Source organism: Scyliorhinus canicula, chromosome 9, assembly GCF_902713615.1.
Source record: "Scyliorhinus canicula chromosome 9, sScyCan1.1, whole genome shotgun sequence".
Lineage (NCBI taxonomy): Eukaryota > Metazoa > Chordata > Chondrichthyes > Carcharhiniformes > Scyliorhinidae > Scyliorhinus > Scyliorhinus canicula.
Genome location: NC_052154.1, coordinates 80,015,670 through 80,028,713, shown reverse-complemented (window position 1 = coordinate 80,028,713; position 13,044 = coordinate 80,015,670). Strand labels below are relative to the sequence as shown.

Below are 13,044 nucleotides of genomic sequence, written 5' to 3'. Positions count from 1 at the left end.
CTGGCATGGTTCCCATTTTTGGCCTCTCCCGCTATTCACCGGCTTTGTTACGCTTGAACTTGAGTGTAACAATGCCGGAAGATCGCGCTCATCTACTTTAAATACATTCAGTCTTTCTAATACCTCCCTTTTATCCATGTTCGGACCATCTAATATTTCAACTACATCCTCTTTGACTGTGATTTTGGTGGCATTTCCTTCTTTAATAAAGATAATTGCAAAGTACTCATTTAACATCTCATCCATGTCTTCTGCATCCAAGTGCAAATTTTCTTTTCGATCTCCTATCAACCACATCCCTCCTTTTACTACCTGTCTACTATTTACATACACAAAACAGACATTTGGTTTGCATTTGATGTTAGCTACCAGTCTATTCTCGAATTCTCTCTGCCTCTCATTTCACTTTTCACTTCCTCTCAACATTCTATATTAAGCCTGATTCTCACTTGCATCATCAACCTGAGATCTATCATAATCTTTTTCTGCTTCATCTTGCTCGCTGTCTCTTTCAACTTCCAGGGAGTTTTGACTTTGGATGTCCTACCTTTTCCCTCATTGGAATGTACCTCAACTGTACTCAAATCTTCCTCTTAAAAGATGTCCGATTACAGTTTTGCTTGCCAATCTTTTGATTCCAATTTACCCGAGCTAGATTCGTTGGTCATCAACAATTAAATATTTTTACTCCAGCTTGCTGTTTGTCCTTTTCCATAGCTAGTCCAAACCTCATGACTACTGTGGGGGAAGTTATTTTTCTTCCGCCAAGGACCAACTTGTATTGCACTCCTGTCCCTCCATCCGCACTACCAAATGTGAGGAGCTTATGGATTTCATTTTCAATGATTAAGACTAATTGTGCAGCTACATTATGTGCTATTGTCTCCACATCCACCCCCCACCCTAATCCCACCCCAAGTTCCCAACTTCTTCCCCCCTACATCACCAGACTCATTTCCTCCATGTGACCATCTCTGACCTATTGATCTAATTTGCATTCAACTCTTAGTCACTGAACTGTCTTTCACAAGGATCCCATGAATCTCTCATCCTTCTTCCCATCCTTTGAAGTACAACAACTCTTGGAAGCACAGCACTATGGCATGGTGTGCTGCAATGAAGGTTTCACCTTCAATTTCCTCCTGGTCTGTTTTGCTCTTGGACCAAAAGTTAGCAAGCAGAGGCAGACATTTGCTGTGATGAGAGAATCATGAGGCCTGGTTACGCCAGCGTGTATCTGAAAATTGCCCAGATACATGGTGACTTTGGCAACTAGTTTTCTTATCAAGCAGTGGTGTGAAGCATTGCCTGTTTCCATTCTTCACCCAAGATGTAGTGTTGGCAAGAGCAAGCTAAATCATTGGGAGAAAGTATATTTTGAATGTAGGCTTAAAATGGATGTTTTAAATTAGGGCAGCAGGACAAGCATAAAGAATTCCTAAGATGGCTCACACGGCATCAGACACCGATTCTGTCCGCAGAAATTACCCTGGTCTTAGCAGAACTCAAGACTATAGTCGTACAATGACAAAACTAATTGATGTACAGTACCTGCCAGTTTGAGTCCATGGGGGGCAGGAACACATCGCAATTATCCTACAAAAAGAGAAAAATACAGCACTTCATATGGAGCAATAATGGAAAATCTTCATTAGCTGCACTGCAATATTTTAAATGCTAATCAGCTTAATTAACAAGTTCAGGGGTTGGGAGGGGCTCAATCAACCATAAACCACAGTCAGAGATCTGCCCATCACAGTTTCATTTCAAGTGTCTTAACCATTAGTATGGCAACCATTTTAATAGAGCTAAGCGGCACTTAAGTACTTTAAAAGATCTTTTAAGGGTTGAAATTTTTCCCATCGTCTATATATTTTCTTGTTTTAAAAAAAAATAAATTTAGAGTACCCAATTTTTTTTTCCAATTAAGGGGCAATTTAGTGTGGCCAATCCACCTACCTTGCACATCTTTGGGTTGTGGGTTTGATCGGGTGGAGTGGGAATATCTGTAGGAGGTGCTGGGGCAGTTTGGGTTGGGACAGGGGCTTGTGGACTGGGTCCAGTTGCTATACAAGGCACCAGTTGCAAGTATGTGGACGAACTAAGTGAGTCCGGGATATTTCGGGTTGCATCGGGGGACGAGGCAGGGGTGCCTGCTCTCCCCTTGCTCTTTGCTTTAGCGATAGATCCATTGGCAATGGCGCTTAGGGCATCGGGGGACTGGAGAGAGATTGTGCGGTGAATGCCGAATATAGGGTCTCGCTGTATGCAGACATGGGGAGAATGTGCAAACTCCACACAGACAGTGACCCAGGGCCGGGATTCGAACACGGGTCCTCAGCACCACAGTCCGAGTCCTAACCACTGTGCCACATGCTGCTGTTTTATATTTTCTTTTGCTTTCCTTGTTAAGGCACAATATCAATTCAAATTGCTATGAATTCAAATATATATTAATATGAATGGATCACCAGTGATAAAGTCGCCAAAGTCCCAGATGATCGTATGTTGCTTTTCCTTTTGAGGGGGAGAGCTGTCTGGTGATGATTTAACCTGAGGATCACCACAGCTCAGGCGAGATACAAGGTTGAGAAGATAGGGCCTTCATGAATAACCTCAGCCCATACGGGAGTTGAACTTGTGCTGTTGGCCTCATTTTGCATTACAAACCAGCTTTCCAGCCAACAGAGCTAAATGGTGCCATTGCCTGTGATATTGCTCAGTGAGTTATGGTTGGACATGAAGTAAGTGGATAGTAGGAAAACCTTTTTTTTCATTGGTTGAAATTATCTCACCACTAATTAGAATAAGTGGTTAGTGGTGGAGTTTTCTAAAATGTTCGTGGAGAACCTGGGGCCACTGTTGGTGAGGGCGTATAATGATAGGGACGGGGGGGGGGGGGGGGGGGGGGGGGGACTTCCCCTTACATTGTTGCAGGCATCCATCTCCCTGATATTGAAAAAAGACAAGGATACGGAGCAGTGTTGGTCGTACCACCCGACATCATTGCTGAACGAAGACGCCAAGTTGTTGGCGAAAGTGTTGGTTTCGCAAATCGAGGACTGTGTCCTGTGAGTGATAGGCGAGGCTCAAACGGGTTTCATGAAAGGGTGACATTTGTCGGCAAATGTGACAAAGCTACTCAATGTAATTATGTTGCCTTTGGAGCGTCAGGAGGTGGAGGTGGCAATGGGCGCGAAGAAAGCGTTTGATCGGGTGGAGTGGGAATATCTGTGGCAGGTGCTGGGGCGGTTTGGGTTCGGGCAGGGGCTTGTGGACTGGGTCCAGTTGCTATACAAGGCACCGGTTGCAAGTATGTGGACGAACCAGGTGAGTCCGGGAAATTTTTGTTTGCATCGGGGGACGAGGCAGGGGCCTTTGACGATAGAGCCGTTGGCAATGGCGCTTAGGGCATCGGGGAACTGGAGAAGGACTGTGCGGTGGGTGCCAATTAGAGGGTCTCGCTGTATGTGGACGATCTGCTGCTATACATTTCAGAACGATTGGGCAGTACTGGGGGCATTATGGGGATTTTGGAGGAATTTGGCCGGTTCTACATCTACAAGCTGAATATGGGAAAGAGCGAGGTATCCCGATTGAGACTAGAGGGCAGGAGAGCTCCCATTCAAAGTAGTGGGGGCGAGGTTTAGATATTTGGTTGGTGGAGCAGATGAAGGGGGACTTTAAGAGGTGGGATTGTGCTGCAACTGTCGCTGGCGGGAAGGGTGCAGACAGTAAAAAGAAAAAATTTTCTTCTATATATTTAGAGTACCCAATTCATTTTTTCAATTAAGGGGCAATTTAGTGTGGGTAATCCATCTACCCTGCATGTTTTTGGTTGTGGGGATGAAACCCACGAAGACACGGGGAGAATGTGAAAGCTCCCCACAGACAATGCCCCAGAGCCAAGATCGAACCTGGGACCTTGGCGCCGTGAGACAGCAGTGCTAACCACTGTGCCACTGTGCTGCCCTGCAGACAGTAAAAATGACGTTGCTGCCAAGCTTTCTGTTCATGTTTCAGAACCTCCCAATCTTTGTTCCAAAGGCATTCTTCAAAAAGGTCAATGCATTGATCTCTGGGTTTGTGTGGGCGGGGAAGACCCCATGGGTCAGGAGGGCTTTTCTGCAGCGGGGGTGAGGCAGGGCGGCTGCCGTTGTTGAACATGATGAACTATTACTGGACTCCAAACATTGCCATGGTCAGGAAATGGGTTGTGGGAGAAGGTTTGGCATGGGGGCAGATGGAGGCGGCTTGGTGGGGTGGAATGAGCTGTAGGGCTTTATTGTCAGTGCCTCTGCCATTCTCGCCGGCCAGGTACTCCGTCAGCCGAGTGGTGGTGTCAACATTAAAGGTGTGTGGCCAGTGGACAGCATTTGGGACTGGAGGGTACCTCGGCGTTGGCACCAAATAGCGACAACCATAGGTTTGCGCCTGCAGGGACTGGATGCGAGGTTTTGGGGGTGGTGGCAGGCAGGGATTGAGCAATTTGGCAATTTGTTTATAGAGGGCAGATTCATGAAGCTGGAGGGCCTGGAGGAAGAGTACGAGTTGCCCAGGGGGAATGGTTTCAGGTACCTGTAGGTCAGGAATTTAGTAAAGAAAGAGGTGCCGTCTATCACTGGCTGCCGCCTATGGGGTGGGATAAAGTAGTGTCCAAGGAGGACGCAGGGGAGAGGGAAGGTGTCCGAGGTCTACATGGAGCTGATGGACTGGGAGGGGGCTCTGGTTGGGGACGTAAAGCGTAAGTGGGAAGAGGAACTGGGAGCGGAGTTGGAGGCCGGGCTGAGGCCCTGCGGAAGGTGAATGAGTCCTCGTCGTGTCTGAAGCTAAGCCTCATTCAGTTTAAAGTAGTCCATAGGCCATATATGACGATAACACAGACGCGTAATTTTTTTGAGGGGGTAAAGGATAGGTGTGGGAGGTGCACAGGGAGGACTGCAAATCACGTCCACAATATAAATGGCCACTGTCTTTGAAAGGACCCCTCAATCAACCCCCTCTTGGTATATTTGATCTTGATCTTCTCGAGACGCAAAATCTCCATCAAGTTTCCCAGCCACGCTGAAGCACTCGGCAGTGTCGCCAATCTCCAGCCCAATAGGATCTGTATCCGTCCCTGCTCTTAACCGCAGTTCCGGCACATCAGAGACACCAAACATTGCCACCACTGGGCAGGGCCAGCCCCACATTCAGGTCACCGACATGGTGTCAAAAAAGGACCTCCAGAACCCCACCAGCTTGAGACACGGCCAGAACGTATGTGGGTGGTGCACAGCAACCCCCCCCCCCCAAGCAGCACTCACATCTATCCTTCACCACTTCAAAAAAAACAGCTTATCCTTGCTTTAGTGAGGTGCACTCAAAATACCACCTGCAACTGAATAAGGTTCAGTCTTGTGCAGGACGACGTCGCGGTCACCCTCCACACCTCTTCCTTCAGTAACGGCCGAACTCCTCCACCTATTTTGCCTTCACCCCCTCCACCGAACGCAACTCCTCCCCCACTATTCGCTAGTACATGTCGGATGTACTACCTTCCTGAGAATAGAATCCACTCCAAGGCTTCACCACCGGAAAAAACACCGTGACCCACACTCACTAGCGCAAATCTCTCCTTTTAACCACCAAACTGCCCATCCAAAAATAGATGCCCCACCTTCTCCAACCCTCTCTCCCTCCATACTCCAAATATAGCATCTAGCTTCACCAGCTCGAATAGGTGGTTAGCACAAATGGGAGCCAGACGTGAACCTGCTCAAACTTGAAATGCTGGTGGAGTTGCCTCCAGATATTTTTTAAAAATATATTTATTTATTCATTCATTCAAGGCATTTTCACAAATATACACAAAATATCAGAAAAACAACACATCAACTCAATAAACAACCACAACCCTCCTGGTCCCCTGAAAACCAACACCCCACCATATCCCACCTTCCCAAGTGCCCCTCCAGACCCAGCTCAGATGTCCGCCACCATTGATCCCTTCCCAACTGCGCCACACCAATGACACCCTTATCAGCAGCCCTTCCCCTTCCTCTCCCCCATTCTCAAACAAAAAAAAAACCCCATCCCCCCCCACACCTTCCTCCAGGCAACCACCACTTCACCCCCGTTAACTAGCCCGCCCAGCTAGCATGGTGGCCCCCCTGCCCAAGGCCTCCCTCTTCCCTCCAGTTCCCCCGCCCCACCAATCTTCCCAACTGCCAACACACAAAGAGTAACAAAAGGCACACTCACCCATCTCCCCATCAAGACCAGCTCCGAAAGACACATATCCCCATGGACTTTACAAAGCACGCAAACCTCCTCCAAAGTTCAATGTCCGCACACTCCTCCTAATCCATTGTCGCCTATAAAATCCATCACCTCCTCTGACATGTTGAAATAGAGCTCCTGTTTCTGGAATGTCACCAACAGGCAGGCCAGAAACAAAACTCCAAACTTCACCCCCTTCTTAAAGAGGACAGCCTTTATCCGGTTGAAGCGATGCAGCCGCACCACCATCGCTGTCAGCGTCTCCCCTACCTGCAGCCTCCTCCTGAGTTCCCTGTGCGTTCGGTCCACCTCGAGAGGCCAGTCAAAGGCCCCCTCCCCCATCAACTTCTCTAGCAAGGGCAGCACGGTGGTGCAGTGAGTAGCACTGCAGTCTCACAGCGCTCAGGACCCAGGTTCGATCCAGGCTCCGGGTCACTGTCCATGTGGAGTTTGCACATTCTCCCCGTGTTTGCATGGGTTTTGCCCCCACAACCCAAAAAAATGTGCAGGGTAGGTGGATTGGCCACGCTAAATTGCCCTTAATTGGAAAAATTAATTGAGTCCTCTAAAATTATAAAAAAACAAAAACGTCTGCAGCATCCTCAACTTCAGGCATCCCAACAATCCTCACATTTTTCCTCCTGGAGCAATTTTCCAGGTCCTCCACCTTCTCCCTCAGCCTCTTCTGGCTTTCCCGTATCACCCTCAACTCCGCCGCCAAAGAGGACATCTGCTCCTCATGCTCCCCGACTGCCTCCTCCACTTTCTGAATCGCCTGGCCCTGGGACTCCAACCTCTGCTCGACTCGCTCAATCCCAGTTCTCAACGGCTCCACCACCTTGGCCAGGTCTTCCAGGGCCTTCTTTCCCCTGCTGCTGAAACTTGATATTCAAGAATTTCACCAGCTGCTCTGTTGACCCTTGTCTGCCTTCCTCTGCCATAGTTGATAAGCCAAGAGCCAGCTCTCTTTTTCCCCATATTCGTATACTGCCACTTTTGCCCGCCTCAATTGCCACACCAAGTTGTCTGTGGACATCAAGTCAAATTGTGTTTGCAGTTTCTTCCTGCATACCAAAAGTTCTGGGGTCAGGTCACTTGCATACCTGCGATCCACACTTAAGATCTCATCCACCAACTTGGACTTATTGGGAAAGTTTGGGGCCTCTTCCGGGTATAAACTAAATGTTGGGAAAAGTGAAAACTTCCCCGTGAATGCTCTGAAGAGGAATGCGAATTTGGGGGTCTTGGCTTTTACGGTGGCTAGGGTTAGATTTTGGTATTTAGAGATTCAGGTGGTGCTGGACTGGGCCATCATGTTTAAGTGGAACTTGATAGAGGAGGTTAGGGGGGGGGGATTTCAAAAGATGGGACACCTTGCATTTGACACTGGCGCGGAGATTGCAAGTAGTAAAGATGAATGTGTTGCCATGGTTCTTGTTTATTTTTCAATCCCCTCCCAATTTTCCTTCCCAAGGCCTTTTTTCAAAGTGTGGACAAACTGATTTCAGAGTTTGTTTGGGCAGGCAATTCACCGAGGATTAGTAGGGTCCTATTCAGCGCCGGCCCTAGGGTTGCTGGCGCCCCGGGCAAGCTGAACTTCGGCGCCCTTGGGGGGGGGGGGGGGGGCGGAGCTGAGAGGGGGGGCGGGGCCGAGAGGGGGGACGCGGGGGAGGGCGGGGAGGGGACCCGAGGGGGGGGGGCGGGGAGGGGACCCGAGGGGGGGGGCGGGGGGACCCGGGGGGGGGGGGCGGGGGACCCGAGGGGGGGGGGGGTGGGGGACCCGAGGGGGGGGGGGACCCGAGGGGAGGGGGGGGGGAGACCCGAGGGTGGGGGGGACCCGAGGGGGGGGGGGCGGGGACCCGGGGGGGGGGGGGGCGCGGGGACCCGAAGGGGGAGCGGACCGAGGGGGGGGGGGGGGCGCCCTGGGGGAGGGCGGCCACCGTGCATGCGCTGGTTGGCACCGGCCCAACTGCGCATGCGCGGGACCCGAGTCTCTGGCGCCCCCTAGCACATGGCGCCCCGGGCGACTGCCCGAGTTGCCGGTGCCTTGAGCCGGCCCTGGTCCTATTGCAAAGAAGAAGGAGGAGGAGGGGTAGCCTAATGTACTATAATTGGGCAACGAATGCTGATGGATGGGGTGGGGGGGGGAGGGGTGTGTGGCTGGAGTAGGAACCTTGTAGGGGCACGAGTTTGAGAGTATGGTGACAACCCCATTGCTCTTTTCCCCGAGGAAGTACATGAGCAGTCCAGTGGTGGAATCTTCAGTTACATTGTGAAATCAGTGGAGGAGGCATTTAAATTAGGGCATGTGTCGATATTACCCCTATTATGTGGAAACTATAGGTTCACACCAGGGGGATGGATGGGATGTATGGGAGATGGCAGGAGGAAGGGATAGAGTGGGTTAGGGACCTATTTTTAGAGGGGAAGTTTTCGAGGTTGGAGGAAGTTTGAGTTGCTGAAGGGGAGCAATTTTAGATATTGGCAGGTGAGGGATTTTGCATGGAAGGAACTGCCCTTGTTTCCTCGGCTGCCTTGTTGGAGAAGTTGTTGGTCCTAGATGAGTGGGGTGGAAGGGAGGATTGGGGATATTTATGGATGTTAGCTGAGAAAGGTTCAGCCCTTGTGGAAGGGATCAAGCGGTAGTGGGAGGAAGAGTTGGGGATTGAGACGGGTGGGGAATTTGAAGCGAGATATTGTACCAAATCAAATCTCCCTCCTCCTGTGCAAGGATGAGCCTTATACAGTTTAAGGTTGTACATAAGGTCCATATGACTCGGACCTGAATGAGTTGCTTCTTCCCGGGAGTAGCAGATATGTGCGAGAGGTGTGGATGGGGCCAGCAAACCATGTTCACATGTTTTGGGAGTCGCCTTTAGCGGGTCGGAGGAGGGGTTTACGTGCATTGGAGGCCGTCTCTGTCCGTATTTGAGGAATTGTTTGTCGATACAGGTATAGACATTGTGCACTTGCGAAAAAAATGAGAACTCCATCTTACCCGGAGACATGAACCTTCTCGGTCCACCGCCCCACCTGCTCCATAAATGTCCCTAGTTCGCTAGATCTGCTTGCCGTTTTCTCTGTTTTGGGGTTTGACCTGTACACTTGATTAGTCGGTGCATATATATGTCAGGGATTTCCATCTGGCCCAGTGAAGGATTTTTCTTTACAAATTCCATGTGGTCCCAGTTGGGCGTGTACACGTTCACCAGGACCACTAGTGCTCCATCCAGGACACCGCTGACCATGATGTATATCTCCCTGGATCCATAACCATCTTTGTTGTGTCAAATGCCGTCAACTTACTGAGCAGTATGGCTGCCCCTAGCTCTCATCCCATTACAGGAATGCTAGGTCTGTCCAACCCATCCCTTTATTACCTGCAGTCATAAGAAGATAAGAACTAGGAGCAGGAGTAGGCCATCTAGCCCCTCCACATTCCGGCCCGAACACCATAACTCTTAATTCTTCAAAAAACTATCTATCTTTATCTTAAAAACATATAATGAAGGAGCTTCAATTGCTTCACTAGGGCAAAGAATTCCATAGATTCACAACCCTTTGGATGAAGAAGTTCCTCCTAAATTCAGTCCTAAATCTACTTCCCCTTATTCTGAGGCTATGCCCCCTAGTTCTGCTTTCACCCGCCAGTGGAAACAACCTTCCCGCATCTATCCTATCTATTCCCTTCATAATTTTATACGTTTCTAAAAGATCCCCCCGCATCCTTCTAAATTCCAACGAGCGCAGTCCCCAGTCTACTCAACCTCTCCTCGTAATCCAACCCCTTCAGCTCTGGGATTAACCTAGTGAATCTCCTCAGCACACCCTCAAGCGCCAGTACATCCTTTCTCAGGTAAGGAGACCAAAACTGAACACAATACTCCAGGTGTGGCCTCACTAACACCTTATACAACTGCAGCATAACCCCCTAGTCTTAAACTCCATCCCTTTAGCAATGAAGGACAAAATTCCATTTGCCTTCTGAATCACCTGTTGCACCTGTGAACCAACTTTTTGAGACTCATTCACTAGCACACCCAGGTCTCTCTGCACAGCGACATGTTTATTTTATCATTTAAATCATAATCCCTTTTGCTATTATTCCTACCAAAATGGATAACCTCACATTTCTCAACATTGTTTTCCATCTGGTGAGGGATGCCACTGGTGTCCCCGCTGACTATACCTGCGGGAAGTGCACCCAACTCCAGCTCCTCAGAGACCGTGTTAAGGAACTGGAGCTGGAGCTGGATGAACTTCGGATCATCCGGAGGCAGAGGGGGTTATCGAGAAGAGTTACAGGGAGGTAGCCACACCAAAGGTACTGGGCAAGCGTAGCTGGGTTACAGTCCACGGAAAGAAAACTAACAGGCAGACAGTGCAGGGATCCCTCGTGGCCGTTCCCCTTCAAAACAAGTATACCGTTTTGGATGCTGTTGGGGGGGATGACCTACCGGGGGAAGGCCCCAGCGGCCAGGTCTCTGGCACTGAGTCTGGCTCTGGGGCTCAGAAGGGAAGGGGGGAGCATAGAAAAGCAATAGTAATAGGAGATTCAATGGTTAGGGGAATAGATAGGAGATTCTGTGGTCGAGAGCGAGACTCCCGAAAGGTATGTTGCCTCCCGGGTGCCAGGGCCAGGGATGTCTCGGATCGTGTCTTCAGGATCCTGAAGGGGGAGGGTGAGCAGCCAGAAGTCGTGGTGCACATTGGTACCAACGACGTAGGTAGGAAAAAGGGTGTGGAGGTAATAAACAAGTTTAGGGAGTTAGGCTGGAAGTTAAAGGCCAGGACAGACAGAGTTGTCATCTCTGGTTTGTTGCCGGTGCCACGTGATAGCGAGGCTAGGAATAGGGAGAGAGTGCAGTTGAACACATGGCTGCAGGAATGGTGTAGGAGGGAGGGCTTCAGGTATTTGGATAATTGGAGCGCATTCTGGGGAAGGTGGGACCTGTACAAGCAGGACGGGTTGCATCTGAACCAGAGGGGCACCAATATCCTGGGGGGGAAGTTTTCTAGTACTCTTTGAGAGGGATTAAACTAATTTGGCAGGGGAATGGGAACCGGATCTGTAGTCCAACAACTAAGGAAGCCGATATTCAGGACGCCAAAGCACGTAGTGATGCAGTGGGGAAGGTAACACTGACAAAGGAGAGTACTTGCAGGCAAGGAGATGGGTTGAAGTGTGTATACTTTAATGCAAGAAGCATCAGGAATAAGGTGGGTGAACTTAAGGCATGGATCGGTACTTGGGACTACGACGTGGTGGCCATCACGGAAACTTGGATAGAAGAGAGGCAGAAATGGTTGTTGGAGGTCCCTGGTTATAGATGTTTCAACAAGATTAGGGAGGATGGTAAAAGAGGTGGGGGGGTGGCATTGTTAATTAGAGATAGTATAACAGCTGCAGAAAGGCAGTTCGAGGGGGATCTGCCTACTGAGGTAATATGGGTTGAAGTCAGAAATAGGAAAGGAACAGTCACCTTGTTGGGAGTTTTCTATAGGCCCACCAATAGCAGCAGAGATGTGGAGGAACAGATTGGGAAACAGATTTTGGAAAGGTGCAGAAGTCACAGGATAGTAGTCATGGGTGACTTCAACTTCCCAAACATTGAGTGGAAACTCTTTAGATCAAATAGTTTGGATGGGGTGGTGTTTGTGCAGTGTGTCCAGGAAGCTTTTCTAACACGGTATGTAGATTGTCCGACCAGAGGGGAGGCCATATTGGATTTGGTACTTGGTAATGAACCAGGGCAGGTGATAGATTTGTTAGTGGGGGAGCATTTTGGAGGTAGTGACCACAATTCTGTGACTTTCACTTTAGTTATGGAGAGGGATAGGTGCGTGCAACAGGGCAAGGTTTATAATTGGGGGAAGGGTAAATACAATGCTGTCAGACAAGAATTGAAGTGCAGAAGTTGGGAACATAGGCTGTCAGGGAAGGACACAAGTGAAATTTGGAACTTGTTCAAGGAACAGGTACTGCGTGTCTTTGATATGTATGTCCCTGTCAGGCAGGGAAGAGATGGTCGAGTGAGGGAACCATGGTTGACAAGAGAGGTTGAATGTCTTGTTAAGAGGAAGAAGGAGTCTTATGTAAGGCTGAAGAAACAAGGTTCAGACAGGGCGCTGGAGGGATACAAGATAGCCAGGAGGGAACTGAAGAAAGAGATTAGGAGAGCTAAGAGAGGGCATGAAAAATCTTTGGCAGGTAGGATCAAGGAAAACCCCAAGGCCTTTTACACATATGTGAGAAATATGAGAATGACTAGAGCGAGGGTAGGTCCGATCAAGGACAGTAGCGGGAGATTGTGTATCGAGTCTGAAGAGATAGGAGAGGTCTTGAACAAGTATTTTTCTTCAGTATTTACAAACGAGAGGGGCCATATTGTTGGAGAGGACAGTGTGAAACAGACTGATAAGCTCGAGGAGATACTTGTCAGGAAGCAAGATATGTTGCGTCTTTTGAAAAACTTGAGGATAGACAAGTCCCCCGGGCCTGACGGGATATATCCAAGGATTCTATGGGAAGCAACAAATGAAATTGCAGAGCCGTTGGCAATGATCTTTTCGTCCTCGCTGTCAACAGGGGTGGTACCAGAGGATTGGAGAGTGGCGAATGTCGTGCCCCTGTTCAAAAAAGGAAATAGGGATAACCCGGGAATTACAGGCCAGTTAGTCTTACTTCGGTGGTAGGCAAAGTAATGGAAAGGATACTGAGGGACAGGATTTCTGAGCATCTGGAAAGGCACTGCTTGATTAGGGATAGTCAGCACAGATTTG

At 49.4% G+C, this 13,044-nt stretch overlaps 1 protein-coding gene across 3 annotated transcripts in view; it reads right to left on the bottom strand.

The window, feature by feature from the left end:
* The window catches only part of ndrg4 (NDRG family member 4), a 259,801-nt gene that overhangs the window by 148,426 nt on the left and 98,331 nt on the right, over window positions 1-13,044 (bottom strand). For all 3 annotated transcript variants that reach the window (XM_038807026.1, XM_038807025.1, XM_038807024.1), the window contains one exon: window positions 1,552-1,596. In XM_038807026.1, the coding sequence (XP_038662954.1) occupies window positions 1,552-1,596 (45 nt within the window). Of the gene's footprint in view, window positions 1-1,551; window positions 1,597-13,044 lie in introns of those variants that run through there.